Raw genomic sequence first — 12,755 nt, 5'->3', positions numbered from 1 at the left:
TTGAGCCCAACAAGGTAATGCTCTGAGGAGACGGTTAAATGATCGCCTTTTGAACGCACTGAATTCACTGTTAAACACGCCAAGATAGACTTCTACACAATTGACAAATCCGTTGCATTGAACTGTGGGCGTACACCTGGCAGCATCATTTCGTATGTGCTAAAAGTGGCATTTCCGCCACTCACGTCTCACTCAGAGTAACCACTAATTATTACCTTGATTACATCTTCGACTCGGAACGTTACGGAAACCTTTACTAGCCATTTTCGAGATAATCCTTCTCCCTAATGACTATTTAACCATATGTCAAGCGATACACAAACTGGTACGTACGGACTATAGTTAAAGTGTTGTTCAAGTATGCTGCATATGGAAAAGTATAGCGGAATCAAGCTTTAAGCTGATGAAAAAGCAAGCAATGGCAAGGGTTGATACGGCAAAAACGTTTGAAAAGTGCAAGAAATTTTAAAAATATTAATCGCTAACACTTACCTGGGCGGCTCATTGACAATAAATACATTACCGAAAAAACAGCTGATAATTTTTCTATTAAAAAATTCAGGATCCGTATAAATAGCTTTCTGAGACATTTCAATGCATTTTCAAAGTCCTGAAATTTAAACCCGATTGAGGATCTTTCGGCTCGCCCCATGGAAGTTTCCACAGGTTTCTCGGAAGCTGCATAGAAACTAGCAATAATATATATCTTCGACCTTGAGCAAAAAAGAAGTCATGCTGGGGTGCGTCTAGCTCACTCGGGTGGGATGCACGGTCTAGTTTCCCAAGACGCCATCTTTGAACTTTTTTTACGAATTACTTTCGAGAAATCCCCTTTCCTTGATATGGAGCTCACACGTGAAGAGTACAAAGTAACAGAAAAGAGTACAAAAAGAACGGCCTCTACTTGTGTTACAATTGTGCGGCCACTAATATATATATATATATATATGGTGGTCGCAATTTTTCGCATACAAATGAACTGGTGATGGCAATCTAGTTTCAATGATTTATTCAGCAGTCTTTCGTAAAATCCAGCTACAACATTTTCCTTCTGTATATAGGTAACGACTATTTCAATCACATATCTCTGAAAAACGAAAAATGGTGTTCCATCTAAGTGAGTTAGTGTTTGTCATTGTGTGCCGTAAGTGAACGCTGAAACCCCACGATTCTAACTCCTTTTGTTGCTTTTCTTAGTTTCATGTTTTTGTGCCCTTGTCAGTTAGTGTCAACAAACTTGTAATGGTTACCAGCACGACAACAATAAACACATATAGAGAACATCTTAGACAGACACCTGAACGCTCTTCACAGCATTTCTCAGCTAGAAATTTCAAAACGCTGTAGGGCAAAATCAGCTAATTTTTAGACGGCCAACTTTTGTTTACCAGGACAACACCTCACAACGGTGCATACGTAGCATGATCCAGACAATACCCACATTATAAGACATCATGAGACGATAAATATTGATTCTATCACTATCCTGAGACAACATTACCTAGTTGATGATGTTTAACAGTACTGACGACGAACAAAACGGCCTGCTCAACTATTGAAGTATTTATCATAATCTGGACGCAAGCCGACTCCTGCAAAGGAATCGTAATGACCTTTTTCAGCGGATATAAATGCACAAACCTTATGGAGGTGAACTCAATGTTACTGCCCCGGGGTAGATACAGCTTGCTGACAGCAAAGCATACATCTGCGCTTCCTTGCAGTAAAAAACAAGCCTTGCCGCCTGCACATTTATGTTATTGCTTCACTATCCATAAGTTACAGAACTTCATTCTTCGCCACACGTCCTATGCAGAAAAACTCAAGTTCATCGACCGTTTCATTCTACATTCATTCATGAAATGAAATAGATACAAGGAAAAAAAGCGTTATTCTTATGTCCTAATGTGTATACTAGATTGTTAAAAAAATATCGACTGTTCTTCTAATTAAATTGGCTTTAAAATCACCCATTTCAGATAAGTCGAGCGGTTTCAAGTTAACACTAATATCACTGGAAGGCTGTAATTTAGCAACGATTGGAATGCCTTACTCCAAATTATATCATAAACGCCCTACTTTATTTTTAGATATGAATGCAATTCGCTATTTGCTATAGTTATTACAGTACAAGTGCCATAAACACTATTCAGGTACACCAAAAATGTATGGTATTTATGGTTAGTATGAGAAGCGGCCCTCTGTTCTGGAAATTTTGAAACGAAATATGCTCTTCGTAGTCGTCGATAAATTACAAAAAAGTTGATAAAATCATTGTGAAAGCTGACCAAGACTGATCCCTAGCTAGCCATCATATATCGCCAAGAAATTAGGCGCTAATTACCAAAAGAATCTAAATCATTTGAAGACTGCTGGCTAACGAATGCTTTTCTGATGTCATACGAATATACGTAAACGAACTGACCCGAATGCACTTCTGTCTGCGAATCTCTACAGTAACATAATAAAGTTAAACGATTTTGAACCATTTAATTTCGAATGGTGAAAAACAGATCACATCCAACAACAATGTGCAAACAAAAAAAAATGTGCCCCACAGTCTCCGGCAAAGCCCGGACTGACCCAAAAAAAAGCTGACGCTATATTTTCAATGGGATGGGAAAGGAATCGTGTATTGTCAGTTGCTACCGCCTGAAAACACGATTCACTTCGTCCTTTACTGTTAATAACTAGATTGATACAGCAGGCTATTAAAATAATTGGCCATAACGAACAAAGAAAAAAAGTGTTACACCGTAACAACGCCAAACCACCAGATACATCTTCGACTACTCAAATGGAAACTTTCGATGAAAAAATTTTAATACATCTTTTGCCATCAGACTATCATTTGTTTCGATCTCTGGAGAACTCCTTTAATGGTATAAGTTGAGTTTCAATGAAGAGATACAAAATTCACTTGTCACAGAAGTTCTGTAGTGATGAGATTATGGTGTCAGCAGAAAATGGCAAACACTCATTCATCAGGCCGACGCGTATTTAGTTCAGTATATTATTTTAAAATTTTTGCTTCAATTTTCGCTTAAAACCACTCAATACTTCTTTTCTCGCCAAAACCCAGGGGTTAGCACGAGGTTTGGCTGCCTTTTCGAGTCAAACAATCTACTTACTGCTACTTACTTAAGTAAATTCCAACAATATTTGAGATTTAAAATTTTCCTAACCCAAAAAAGATTCTTAGTGAAATTAAATAGCTTTGCTATCTATAAAGGCAGGTTGAATGACTTGACTATAGATACAGACGGACATTTTTACGAACTTTAGATGGTTTTGCGACTACACAACAACAACAACAACAACAAAATAACATCTGTTTTCTCTTTTGTCAACTGTTTCAAATAGATGTCTTACGATCGGTACTGCTGTTACGTCTATCTTTCAGCGTCAAACACAGTGTATCTACGTGCAGTTACGAACGCAGACCAGTACGTGTTCAATTTGCAAACGCATCGCCATCCCATCTTTTATATAGTTTTGAGCTGACTGAACCAACCGCTCCGATTATATCATGATAGGCTGTACAGTATTGTTAATACATCTAAATAATTCCTTAGGTGAGACAATAATAAGCCAAATAGATAAACCTTGCCTACCATATCGTACGCCATCAAATTTTTTTGGAATATCTATAACTCGTGTAATGATAAAGCTGAGATGGACTATTAGTACGGTAAAAACATATCCGAATCTGGAAATACGGATCGGATTCGCGTAATGTTGTAAGTCTTTTCATCAATGGTCATCCTGAGCTAAGTCTTAAACAGCGAGTACAATATAGAGATCTCACTTCGGCAGCAGGTCAACTATGTTGAAAAAAGAGTGTATAATAGTATTGTATATACTTACTTATTGGCAAGTTCTCAACATTTGGCTCGGATTTGACGCAAGGGCATAATTACAGCGGAAGATTTAGGTAAGTAATCGAGGTGGTACCAAACAAATCTGCTGAGTGAATTAATTGTTCGGCATTGTACTTCATATAGTCACAGAGATCAACTAGGCACTTTGTTGCTTCATACAATACATAGCTTCTATGTGCATGTATGTATATGCATGTCCATGACTAGGGGGCTCTGCTATATGAGCGGCAGATAAAATTGTGAAAGCAAGCAACTCATTGAGTAAATGAAAGAGGTAAGAAGAATGAACATTAACAGGCTGGATAGCGACAAGCGACCGCCTAAGTTGATTGTATTTATTTCGCTATTCTATCAAGATATCTCTGGAATAAAGCGCTGTAGAGGACTAGACATTGAGACTACCAAATTGCTACCGAATGGCTATAAGTAATTGGCCAGCGACTGTCTAAGAGTGCGAACAGCACTTTGATCCTTAGACATGTCAGGCCCAGCAAGCAACATGGCAGCAACTCCCTTTAACCAAGGCTCGAGTATAGTCCGTACCTAATTAAAGAGCTAAATGGAACCTTATTCTAGGTGTACACTTTATAGGATACTTACGGTATTTCGCAGCAACGTTTACAGAGTCATCTACAGTGTTACACTTAATTTTGTAGCAATAACAGCTTCAATCGGTTGCTTCCTAAACACGAACTGGAGCGTTGCATGTCGTTCCTTCGGTTAGCGATTTTCCTCCTTGTTACTGGCCATTTTCTCATCGAATAAAGATGATGATGACGATGGCAGATCACTGCTTTTTATTACGTTTTTCTACTGTTAACTTTCACTAAGAACGTCGAGGTATGGCTAATTTCATTCTATATATGAACGTTATATTATACAGGTGAAATATATTTTTATACGCTCCTGTTATAGAACGAAGTACGCATGTACTACAGGAAAGTTATTTCTCGTTGTTACTTTTTTAACCACTGGTCTATCTTCGTTTCGTGTGATTTCGCTGAGATATTTGAGACCGGCTGCTGTAGAATATAAGGTTATCTCAGAAATGGCAACGATATGGCATAAGTGACGATGAATCAGATCTCGTTGTTCAGCGCTGTTTAAATGACAAATCTATTCCCTTACGGTACTATGCCCATCTGGCTAGCTGTTACGTACACCGCTACATGCAAATGTAGCAATTCGTTGCTAGTAGCAATTCTTTTTTTGCGTTTATGCTCCTTGGCCACTACTTGAACAAGCAATTGTCGTGCAATCACTATTGACTGGCAGAGATTCCGCAGTAGGATGGATATACGACCCTTTTTCTTATTCGTATTCCATTCGCTAATACACTGTTTTCGATGAATCTTCCTGAAGTTATCGGTGCTGCTCCGTCTTGAAGAGGGAGGAGGCAACGGTGAGAGAGGGGCAGTGTGGTCTCGATTTGGTGCTGCGTACGACTCCTGCGCTCCACTGTCCTGGCTACAGTGGACGAGTCGAATCGGCGCGTTCTCAATTCGATATTAAATCTCGAATGCTAACATCCTAGTATATCACCTCACCTCACTGTGTACGTTATACCTCATATTTGAACGCTAGCAGAATTAGAACTATAGCGGCTCCCGCTTTTGCTGGATGGAGGGCAGACGCATGTCCTTTGGGAAGAATACGATCAGCGATGCTGTTTTCTGTTCGATTCCTGATTCACTAATCGACCACTATGAACAACGGATAGAATTTGCGGCACTTACAGGCTCTGTGCCAAGTTCAGTCGTTTAACCGATAATGCGTCTAGCTGTTGCTTCTAGGGCGCGAATTAGTGATGTTCGCGATGATCCAAGCGGTCTGGCTTAATGCTAAACGGGATTATTTCTGTCTAAGGCGGAGGCCACGGAGTAGAGCAACGGCAGCAGCAGCAGTCGGTTTTTGCGCAGCATAAATCATTTACTGGGTGTCTGCAGCACTTTACTGAGGCATCCAAGCGCAATACTCTAGTACAACGACGGCAACGTCGCCACAAGTAACGAGTACTTCTCACTCAGTCTCTTTACGGCAGCTGAACTACACACCACTGCAAACTGAACACACACAGAGTCTGTGCTTTCCCTGCTAAGCGTAGCTTTCACTCCTTCCGCATTTCTGCTATTTCAGTATCTCCCTACCCTTGTCTAGCTCGTCGTAGCCGTCACTGCTTTGTGCCTACTTCACTCTAGTTACTTACTGTCCACATCACGCAATCGCACCTGTGCATAGTACGACAGCAGAAAACAGCGGCCGCCGATCAAAAAGAGATGAGTTCGAAATGACGACGACAACAACAACAACAACAATAACAACAACAACAACAATAACAACACTCAGCGACCTTTCAGTTCCGTCTTTGTCGTGCCGCCTATATTCGGTACGTAGGTCCCGTGCTGGCTAACGATTAGTCAGCCAGTAATCGGACCACAGCACTGAACGCTACTGAACTCCGCCCCGCAGAGCTCCCGTTGCAGGAGAACTAGCAGCGACCACAGTTACGATGGCGGTCTGTCTAGCGTAAGTTAAGATGGCCACGGCCAGCAGTGACGGCGACAACGACACCAACGGCCTGACCACCACCGGTCTGCCCGTTTGTCTGTCCGCCGTGTCTATTCAACAACTGTCACTGCTGCTACTGTCGTCGCACAAGCGACCAGCGGAGTTCCGCCAGCCAATGCTGTTAGTAGTAGCAGTATTACTAGTGCTTCCCTTTATTCGGCGTTCGTTGGCCAGATTGTTCTTGGATGTTGCTATGTCTAGGCTTCGTGCGGCCTGCTTGATGTAACTAACCAGCCTGTCCCGGTTACGGACGATGACTGCAGTAGCTAAAGCTCCAAGACAACTAGCAGCAGCACCGCTCTCAAGCGCCAATAGAGCCGACGACATTTCACCCGCCCGCGACTCCCTCCCCTGCCAGTCCGAAATTCAACAACCAACCGCCGTGCAGTAGCAATAGAACACAAACTCGCTTCATATATATAAACAACACAAAGGGAACGACGACAGAAACGGCAAGAGGAATTGAACGAGCGAGCAGGACTGCTTACTTCCTTCTCTGCCACTACCGCTATTCAAACGTGGCAGCGGCAGCCAACTACCCACTTGGACGTCGTCGCAGCTGCCGCCGCCGCCGCCAACCAACAGCCGCCTGCTGTTGCCGATACTGACAGACACACTAATTGCTCCAGTCCGTAGCTGACGCTGCAGAGTCTACGCAGAAGCGCAGGCTGATCGCTGGACCGAGGCTTGACTGGTAGAGCGCCGAACCAACTAGAAACGCACACTTTCATGCCAAACAATCGAAAAAAAGGGGGAAAGGATTGTTTTCCTTTTCTCTTTCTCGTTGTCGTCGTACCTCTCTGGCTGCTGCTGCTGCTGCTGTTACTGTTCCGAGTGTCCTCTCATCCTTTCCCCTTCGCCGTAAACAGCTGAATTCATCCATTCATCCGCCGACTTCGTCTCTCCGCCACAGATTCTCTCCGCAAGCCTCCACGAGCATAGCCACCAGTCGGCACAAACAACAGCTCCGCTGCTTCTGGCTCCACTCTCTCACCGGCCGGCGGACCCGTGACCGCTTAATCTCAACGGCTGTCGCACCGCCGGCTGGCTACCTGGCTGACTGACTGACTGACTGACTGGCGAGAAGCCAACAAGCCACTCACCCAAAATTTGTGCACCAGTGAAAAATTTCGAATGCTAGAAATTGTTTGATAAGCAGTCCCCATTGTCTGTACTCAAATTATATAGATCACGAATTACCGCCACGCAGCAACTAGAATTTAATGAAAACGCACTAGACGGACTCGCGAGCTTGGTCCGACGTTTTTAATGTTGTTAATGTAAAATGAAAAAAACTATCGTGTTCACGAACAGTTATACCGTTACAGTCACTTAGCGCACTTAATCTGTCACCCTTTAGAAATTAATTAATCAATCTGTTCTAATATGAAAGCATGCGATTCGTATTACAAAAAAAAAGAGTTGAAACTAGCTCGAAGCGCATTTTTACTTCATTATTACATAAATAGACCAATACGATTAATAAGGTTTTTCACTAAAATATACCTAATTTACATATGAAGATATGCATTGCATGTTTATGCAGTTCGCCGAAATCTATCGATCGGCAGGCTTTGCACTTGTTTTTCAGAGATCTGCCAATCACTAGTAAAATATCTCCACCATACATATGATCATGCTAAGCTTTCGACCTTCAAACGGCTTTTTGTGCTCGCAAATAGCTAACTTGCTTTATATGTGCCTGTACCCCGTTGTCTAAATTCACAGTACATCCTTATTTTTGGGAGAAAAACTGCCTTCCGTGAAAATTAACTGAGTTTATTTATTATGAATTACGAACCATTCAAGCAGAAAAAATCAAATGAAAAGTTGAGCTTTTTCTTCTCCATATTCGACTTTGCACCCATTTTGTAGAGTCTAAAAAAACCCTATGGTATAAGCTTTTTACGAATCTGTCAACGGCTACCAAGCCGTTCGACTAGTTTACTTAAATTAGCATTTTCCAAAAGTTCTATCTACAACGCTTGACGAAAGCGGCGCTAAAAATTGGAGACTCTCCGCCTTCAACTGTACTCACATTGTACCCACTGCTCACTTCTTGTTGTCTCTTAATAAAAAAATTGCATCTCAACTTAATGTCGAAATTTATTTTCGAGACTAGATAGTCTGGACATCTACAATAGAGGGATAAATATGTCACTGTTTAAGTGGCGGGAGGTAATAAATAATGCCTGTGCATGCCTTAATTGAATATAAAACAAGTAAGTCTTGAAGAAGGTCTAAAAAGTCATCATACAACAACCTTATATTACATCTATTATTATTATTATAAAAATAAGTGCGAATTTTCCAACCGTGGTCAGAGTTGCATAGCCAGTTGCAATCAGGTCTCAGCGTGTGAATATCGTACCTGCGGACAAAAACGGCTACTAATTTTATATCACCATGCCTTATTTCAGGCCCGTGTGACTATTCAAGAACTATGTAATCCGCATTGTGTTTCATTTATTTGGTGAGTTTAAGTAGAGGTAGTGCCAAAATTTTTTAATCGTCCCAAAGTGAATGGGATGACCTCCATGTATTAGTTCATTCACAGCACAATCGATATTACGTTATTTTATATATCTTGTATAACCTCGACTTTAAACTTAAAGGCCTACTAGAATGAAACTCTGCCACACACACAAATACGCTGTTCATACAAAAACTTTTAAACGCACATAAAATCACACATTTGTTTAAAGTACGAAAAGGCGAAATAGTGAGGCGTGGTGTGTAACAATAATGAAGACGGTAATATTAGGCAAACATTTTAGCGCAATATAAAGCGCTGATTTACACGTGATGGTCATCCAGGTTCGAATCCAAGCATAAACTCACTTCGTCACACGCTCAAAGCCAGTCGTCTGAAGCGATGCCTAATGGCCTATGTACAGGACACAAAACTCAAACATTCAATGTGCGAATAGGGGCGAAAATTTATAGGGTAATGAAAGTGTGGCAATTTCTTCTGCTGAGAGAAGTGCGAAGTTTTCCTGGTGGATCAGCATTCATCAACCCACAGATATATGGAGTTTCTTTCCTCAAGTTACCTCTAATCCATATGAGATGTGTTTTAAAGAACACCATACGCGCACTAAAGGACGCTAATGGAAAACACTTCTTCGTTAGGATGGAGATAAAATATATAAGATTCGAATTCTATATTCGGTGCATTTATATATATATTTATTATAATACTATGTATTTAAATCAGTCCGTTCATGTATACCGATATAGTATACATCAGAACAAAGAATAGCTTCCTATGCTGAGTTATGGCGTGTACGAATAATGTACAAAGAAAGCTCTTGGTATTTCGAACGAGGTGTAAAGCGTGTCTTAGAAGTAATGCGGCAATGACAAGGTAGTGAAGCCCGAGTTGTCAAAAGACTAATCAAACCAGGGGTGGATGGAGTGGTCGCTCATGCTGCAGGTCTGTGATGGAATGTTTGACGAAGTATGGAAAAAGTCGTGCTGCTGTAGAAGCTACCATTTCTTTAACAACTCGAGGCCTGAGCGATCGATAGGGGCTCTCGAGTCAGCAGCAGGTATCTACGACCAGTCGTATAAGTGTATGTTCGGGATCGTTCCTAGACTTCTGCTAAGTTCAAGTTAGGTTTCGCTACGGGTGGCAAGGCAATGTAAGTTCGAGGCTCATTTACTCGAGCGGTTTCTACAAAAATAAACACCTCACGTGGGAAATTACGTTTCTACCGCAGTGTATCAGGCTTCCGCTTAAGTGTAAAACGTTACTGAAAGGCATTCAGAAAAAGATCGTGTTTGTGTGACGAATTCGTAAAGTACTTAACTGTGGCGTTGCCTTTGATGTTATTCACAACACCCCTAAACGCGCATTCTCCCCTTTCGTTTATCTCCATCTAAAGACTTTGTGAGAATAGCGGTCGGCCGCAGAAAATTTCGAAGTACGTACGCCCAAGGCTCATCGGGGTACTCAGCAGAGGATAGACATTCGGTTCGAGCGAACAAGTTAAGAGCCGCAATGTTCCAAGGACGGTATGAGTATGATGTAGATGATCGCCATAAGAATCTAGCCGTAGCAAACCTTTTCTAGTATTCAGGTAGGTAGGTAGGTAGGCCTAACGGTTTGGCATTTTGTAAGGAAAACTAACTCAGAACGTGGATTCTCCTGGGCTGTGTGTTAAAAAATACACATATCTCGCGCCACCGATTGCTATAATATACTATTCCCTTCTTGCTATATAAAGAGGAACTAGAATAAATAAATCGTATATGTGCGTCATCTCTGTAATATTAACATTTGTGTATTTTCATTTCTGTCAGGCATCTTGACAACATAAAGATATAAGCTTTTAATAAAAGTACATAGCACAGGACGCTACAATTCCGCTCTTCTTCCCTGCGCTTCACTAGTTAAGCAAGGCGTGTTTGAAAATGCGTTTACGTGGTGTCGCTCACAGGGGCCTCCTCATCAAACAACTTCGTGTACCTCATGGCACAGTGGCTCACTACACCCCAGATGGTGAACGTCATGCACAGCGTAGCGGACAACCCGTTCTTCCTGTATGGTTTCTTCCCGTCGACCATAAGATTAGTGGCAAAAAATTCCGGGTCAATTTTCTTGAGATGACCTTGTCGAGCATACGGCTGAGCTCTACTTGGGGGTACTCTCTAGAGAGATCATCACTAAATGTTACGATCTTGACCTTTCTTTATCGCACTCGGCCAATCTCGCTTACACTCATCGTTAACGTTTTGGTTGCAGTAGCAACGCTAGTCATGTTCGACCATATTATGGTGTCGATTTTTTCTTTCAAAGAGGCATTTGAGAATCATTCATTTCGATCATAACCTGAGCGGAACGTCCTCTAGAACTTGCGCAATCATTCTGAGAATAGTCAGCGTGTTTCCGATAGCGATAAACGGTAGAATATCGATCTGTTTGAACCCAACGTCAACCTTTAGTTCGGACATGTCCATATTTTGTCGACTGCGCCTTGAACACATCATGTTTTGCCGTCCATCTTCAGACCAGGACAAGTGTTACGAAGTTAACTCAAGTGGTTTGTCTTTATACTAGTACACATGTAGAGTGCTGTTTACTATTCAGTTTCATAATATCTAGATGACACTAATAAGACTGTTAAAATGTTGTATGTATTACAGCGTCATAATTTCCGCACTAAGCAACAATTTGTCAACGCTGCACATATGTCAAGTTGTAGAACGGATACGTTGCATTCTGCCATCAAGGTAACACTGCTCGATCTTTTGATATAGTCAAGCTAAATCCCCCTGAGGGGGGAGGACGGCTACCCCACTTTCCGATACTTTCCAAAACCTTTACGATGTTTTCCAATCAATGAATCAACAAATATCTGATATATCCAAGAAACGTTTAATTAAGTTCCATTATTCTGCAAAACGATGGACACCTTTTGTCTTTCGCAAATTTTATAGCCCGTCACGATCCACATCGCCGTTCAAAGTCACAATTCACACCTGATAAAAAAGGCTTCAGGTTGATTAACAGCGACATATGGGACCACTTTACTGTGTACATTGATACGCGTTACATTTGCTCGTATTCTCCTTTTCTTTTTTTTTTGTTAATTTTGTCTAAATTCAAGAGAACGCTCAGAGGACGACAATGGCGATGCCAAATATAACAACAGCATCGCAGTGTCTGCGGATATGGACCGACACCGAAGTAGCAGGCAGCGAAAATATTTACTGTTGGTCTTTCTTTCAGGACTGATGGTGATTACATCTGATATCGGACAACTTCAGGTTGAACGAGCTACTCTCGTATGCTTCTACCATATGGCAGTGAACTCCAGACCTAATTCAATTAGTATTTCAACACTGACCTTGTAACAAGAAAGACGCACGCTAGGATAAGGTGAACCTTCGTTTGCGTTTCCTGCCTCGGCTTACGCATTTATAGGTCCCAACTTCTTCGTGGCAGGTGTCCGGAGGCCCTCGGCCTCTGCCTGCACAGCAGAAAAGCGAGAGATTCCTCCAGAAGACTGTCTAATTTAGCCATGTTAGATCAGCCGTTAAAGAAGCTATATTTTGTACATGCATGCGTGTTCCAACGACACCGATGTCTACACCAACGAGAAGAGCCTATGCGTAGACAGACACATTTAAAGTGGCACTCCTCTTTTCGATTCATTTGTATCAAACAAGAGGTATCAAATTCGAAACTTTTTTAATACATAAATATATCCCATCTAGACCCGATGTCGCTTGCTGTCTACTATTAACGTAGGATTTTGTAACATTTTAGACTAGATGGTTTAATAATAAAAAGTAAAAAGA

General features: G+C 41.5%; 2 protein-coding genes across 5 annotated transcripts in view; one reads left to right on the top strand and one right to left on the bottom strand.

Moving 5' to 3' along the window:
• LOC111246428 (uncharacterized) overlaps positions 1-6,795 on the bottom strand; it is a 58,649-nt gene extending 51,854 nt beyond the window's left edge. For 2 of the 3 annotated variants that reach the window (XM_022795991.2, XM_086985010.1), the window contains exon 1: positions 4,482-6,795. The gene's annotated coding sequence lies outside the window, so the exon portion shown is untranslated. Of the gene's footprint in view, positions 1-1,641; positions 1,846-4,481 lie in introns of all 3 variants that reach the window. The other variant, XM_022795992.2, reaches the window with a different exon arrangement.
• Positions 6,796-7,157: 362 nt separating this feature from the next.
• LOC147756371 (uncharacterized) lies at positions 7,158-12,683 on the top strand. Of its 2 annotated transcripts, none has more exons than XR_015324828.1 (3): positions 7,158-8,922; positions 11,598-11,684; positions 12,062-12,683. XR_015324828.1 is itself a non-coding variant. In XM_086985017.1 (3 exons), the coding sequence occupies exons 1-3, from the start codon at positions 10,453-10,455 to the stop codon at positions 12,306-12,308; spliced, it is 348 nt and encodes a 115-aa protein (XP_086841143.1). In that variant the 5' UTR covers positions 9,667-10,452; the 3' UTR covers positions 12,309-12,683. The 2 variants fall into 2 exon arrangements, 1 of the variants encoding a protein (XP_086841143.1); XM_086985017.1 differs by lacking the exon at positions 7,158-8,922 and adding an exon at positions 9,667-10,466.
• Positions 12,684-12,755: the final 72 nt, after the last annotated feature.

This window comes from Varroa destructor, unplaced genomic scaffold (assembly GCF_002443255.2).
Source record: "Varroa destructor unplaced genomic scaffold, Vdes_3.0 BEIS01000003.1, whole genome shotgun sequence".
In the NCBI taxonomy this organism is placed as follows: Eukaryota; Metazoa; Arthropoda; class Arachnida; order Mesostigmata; family Varroidae; genus Varroa; species Varroa destructor.
Note: the sequence above shows the minus strand (reverse complement) of the source record. Positions and strands in the feature narration are given on the sequence as shown.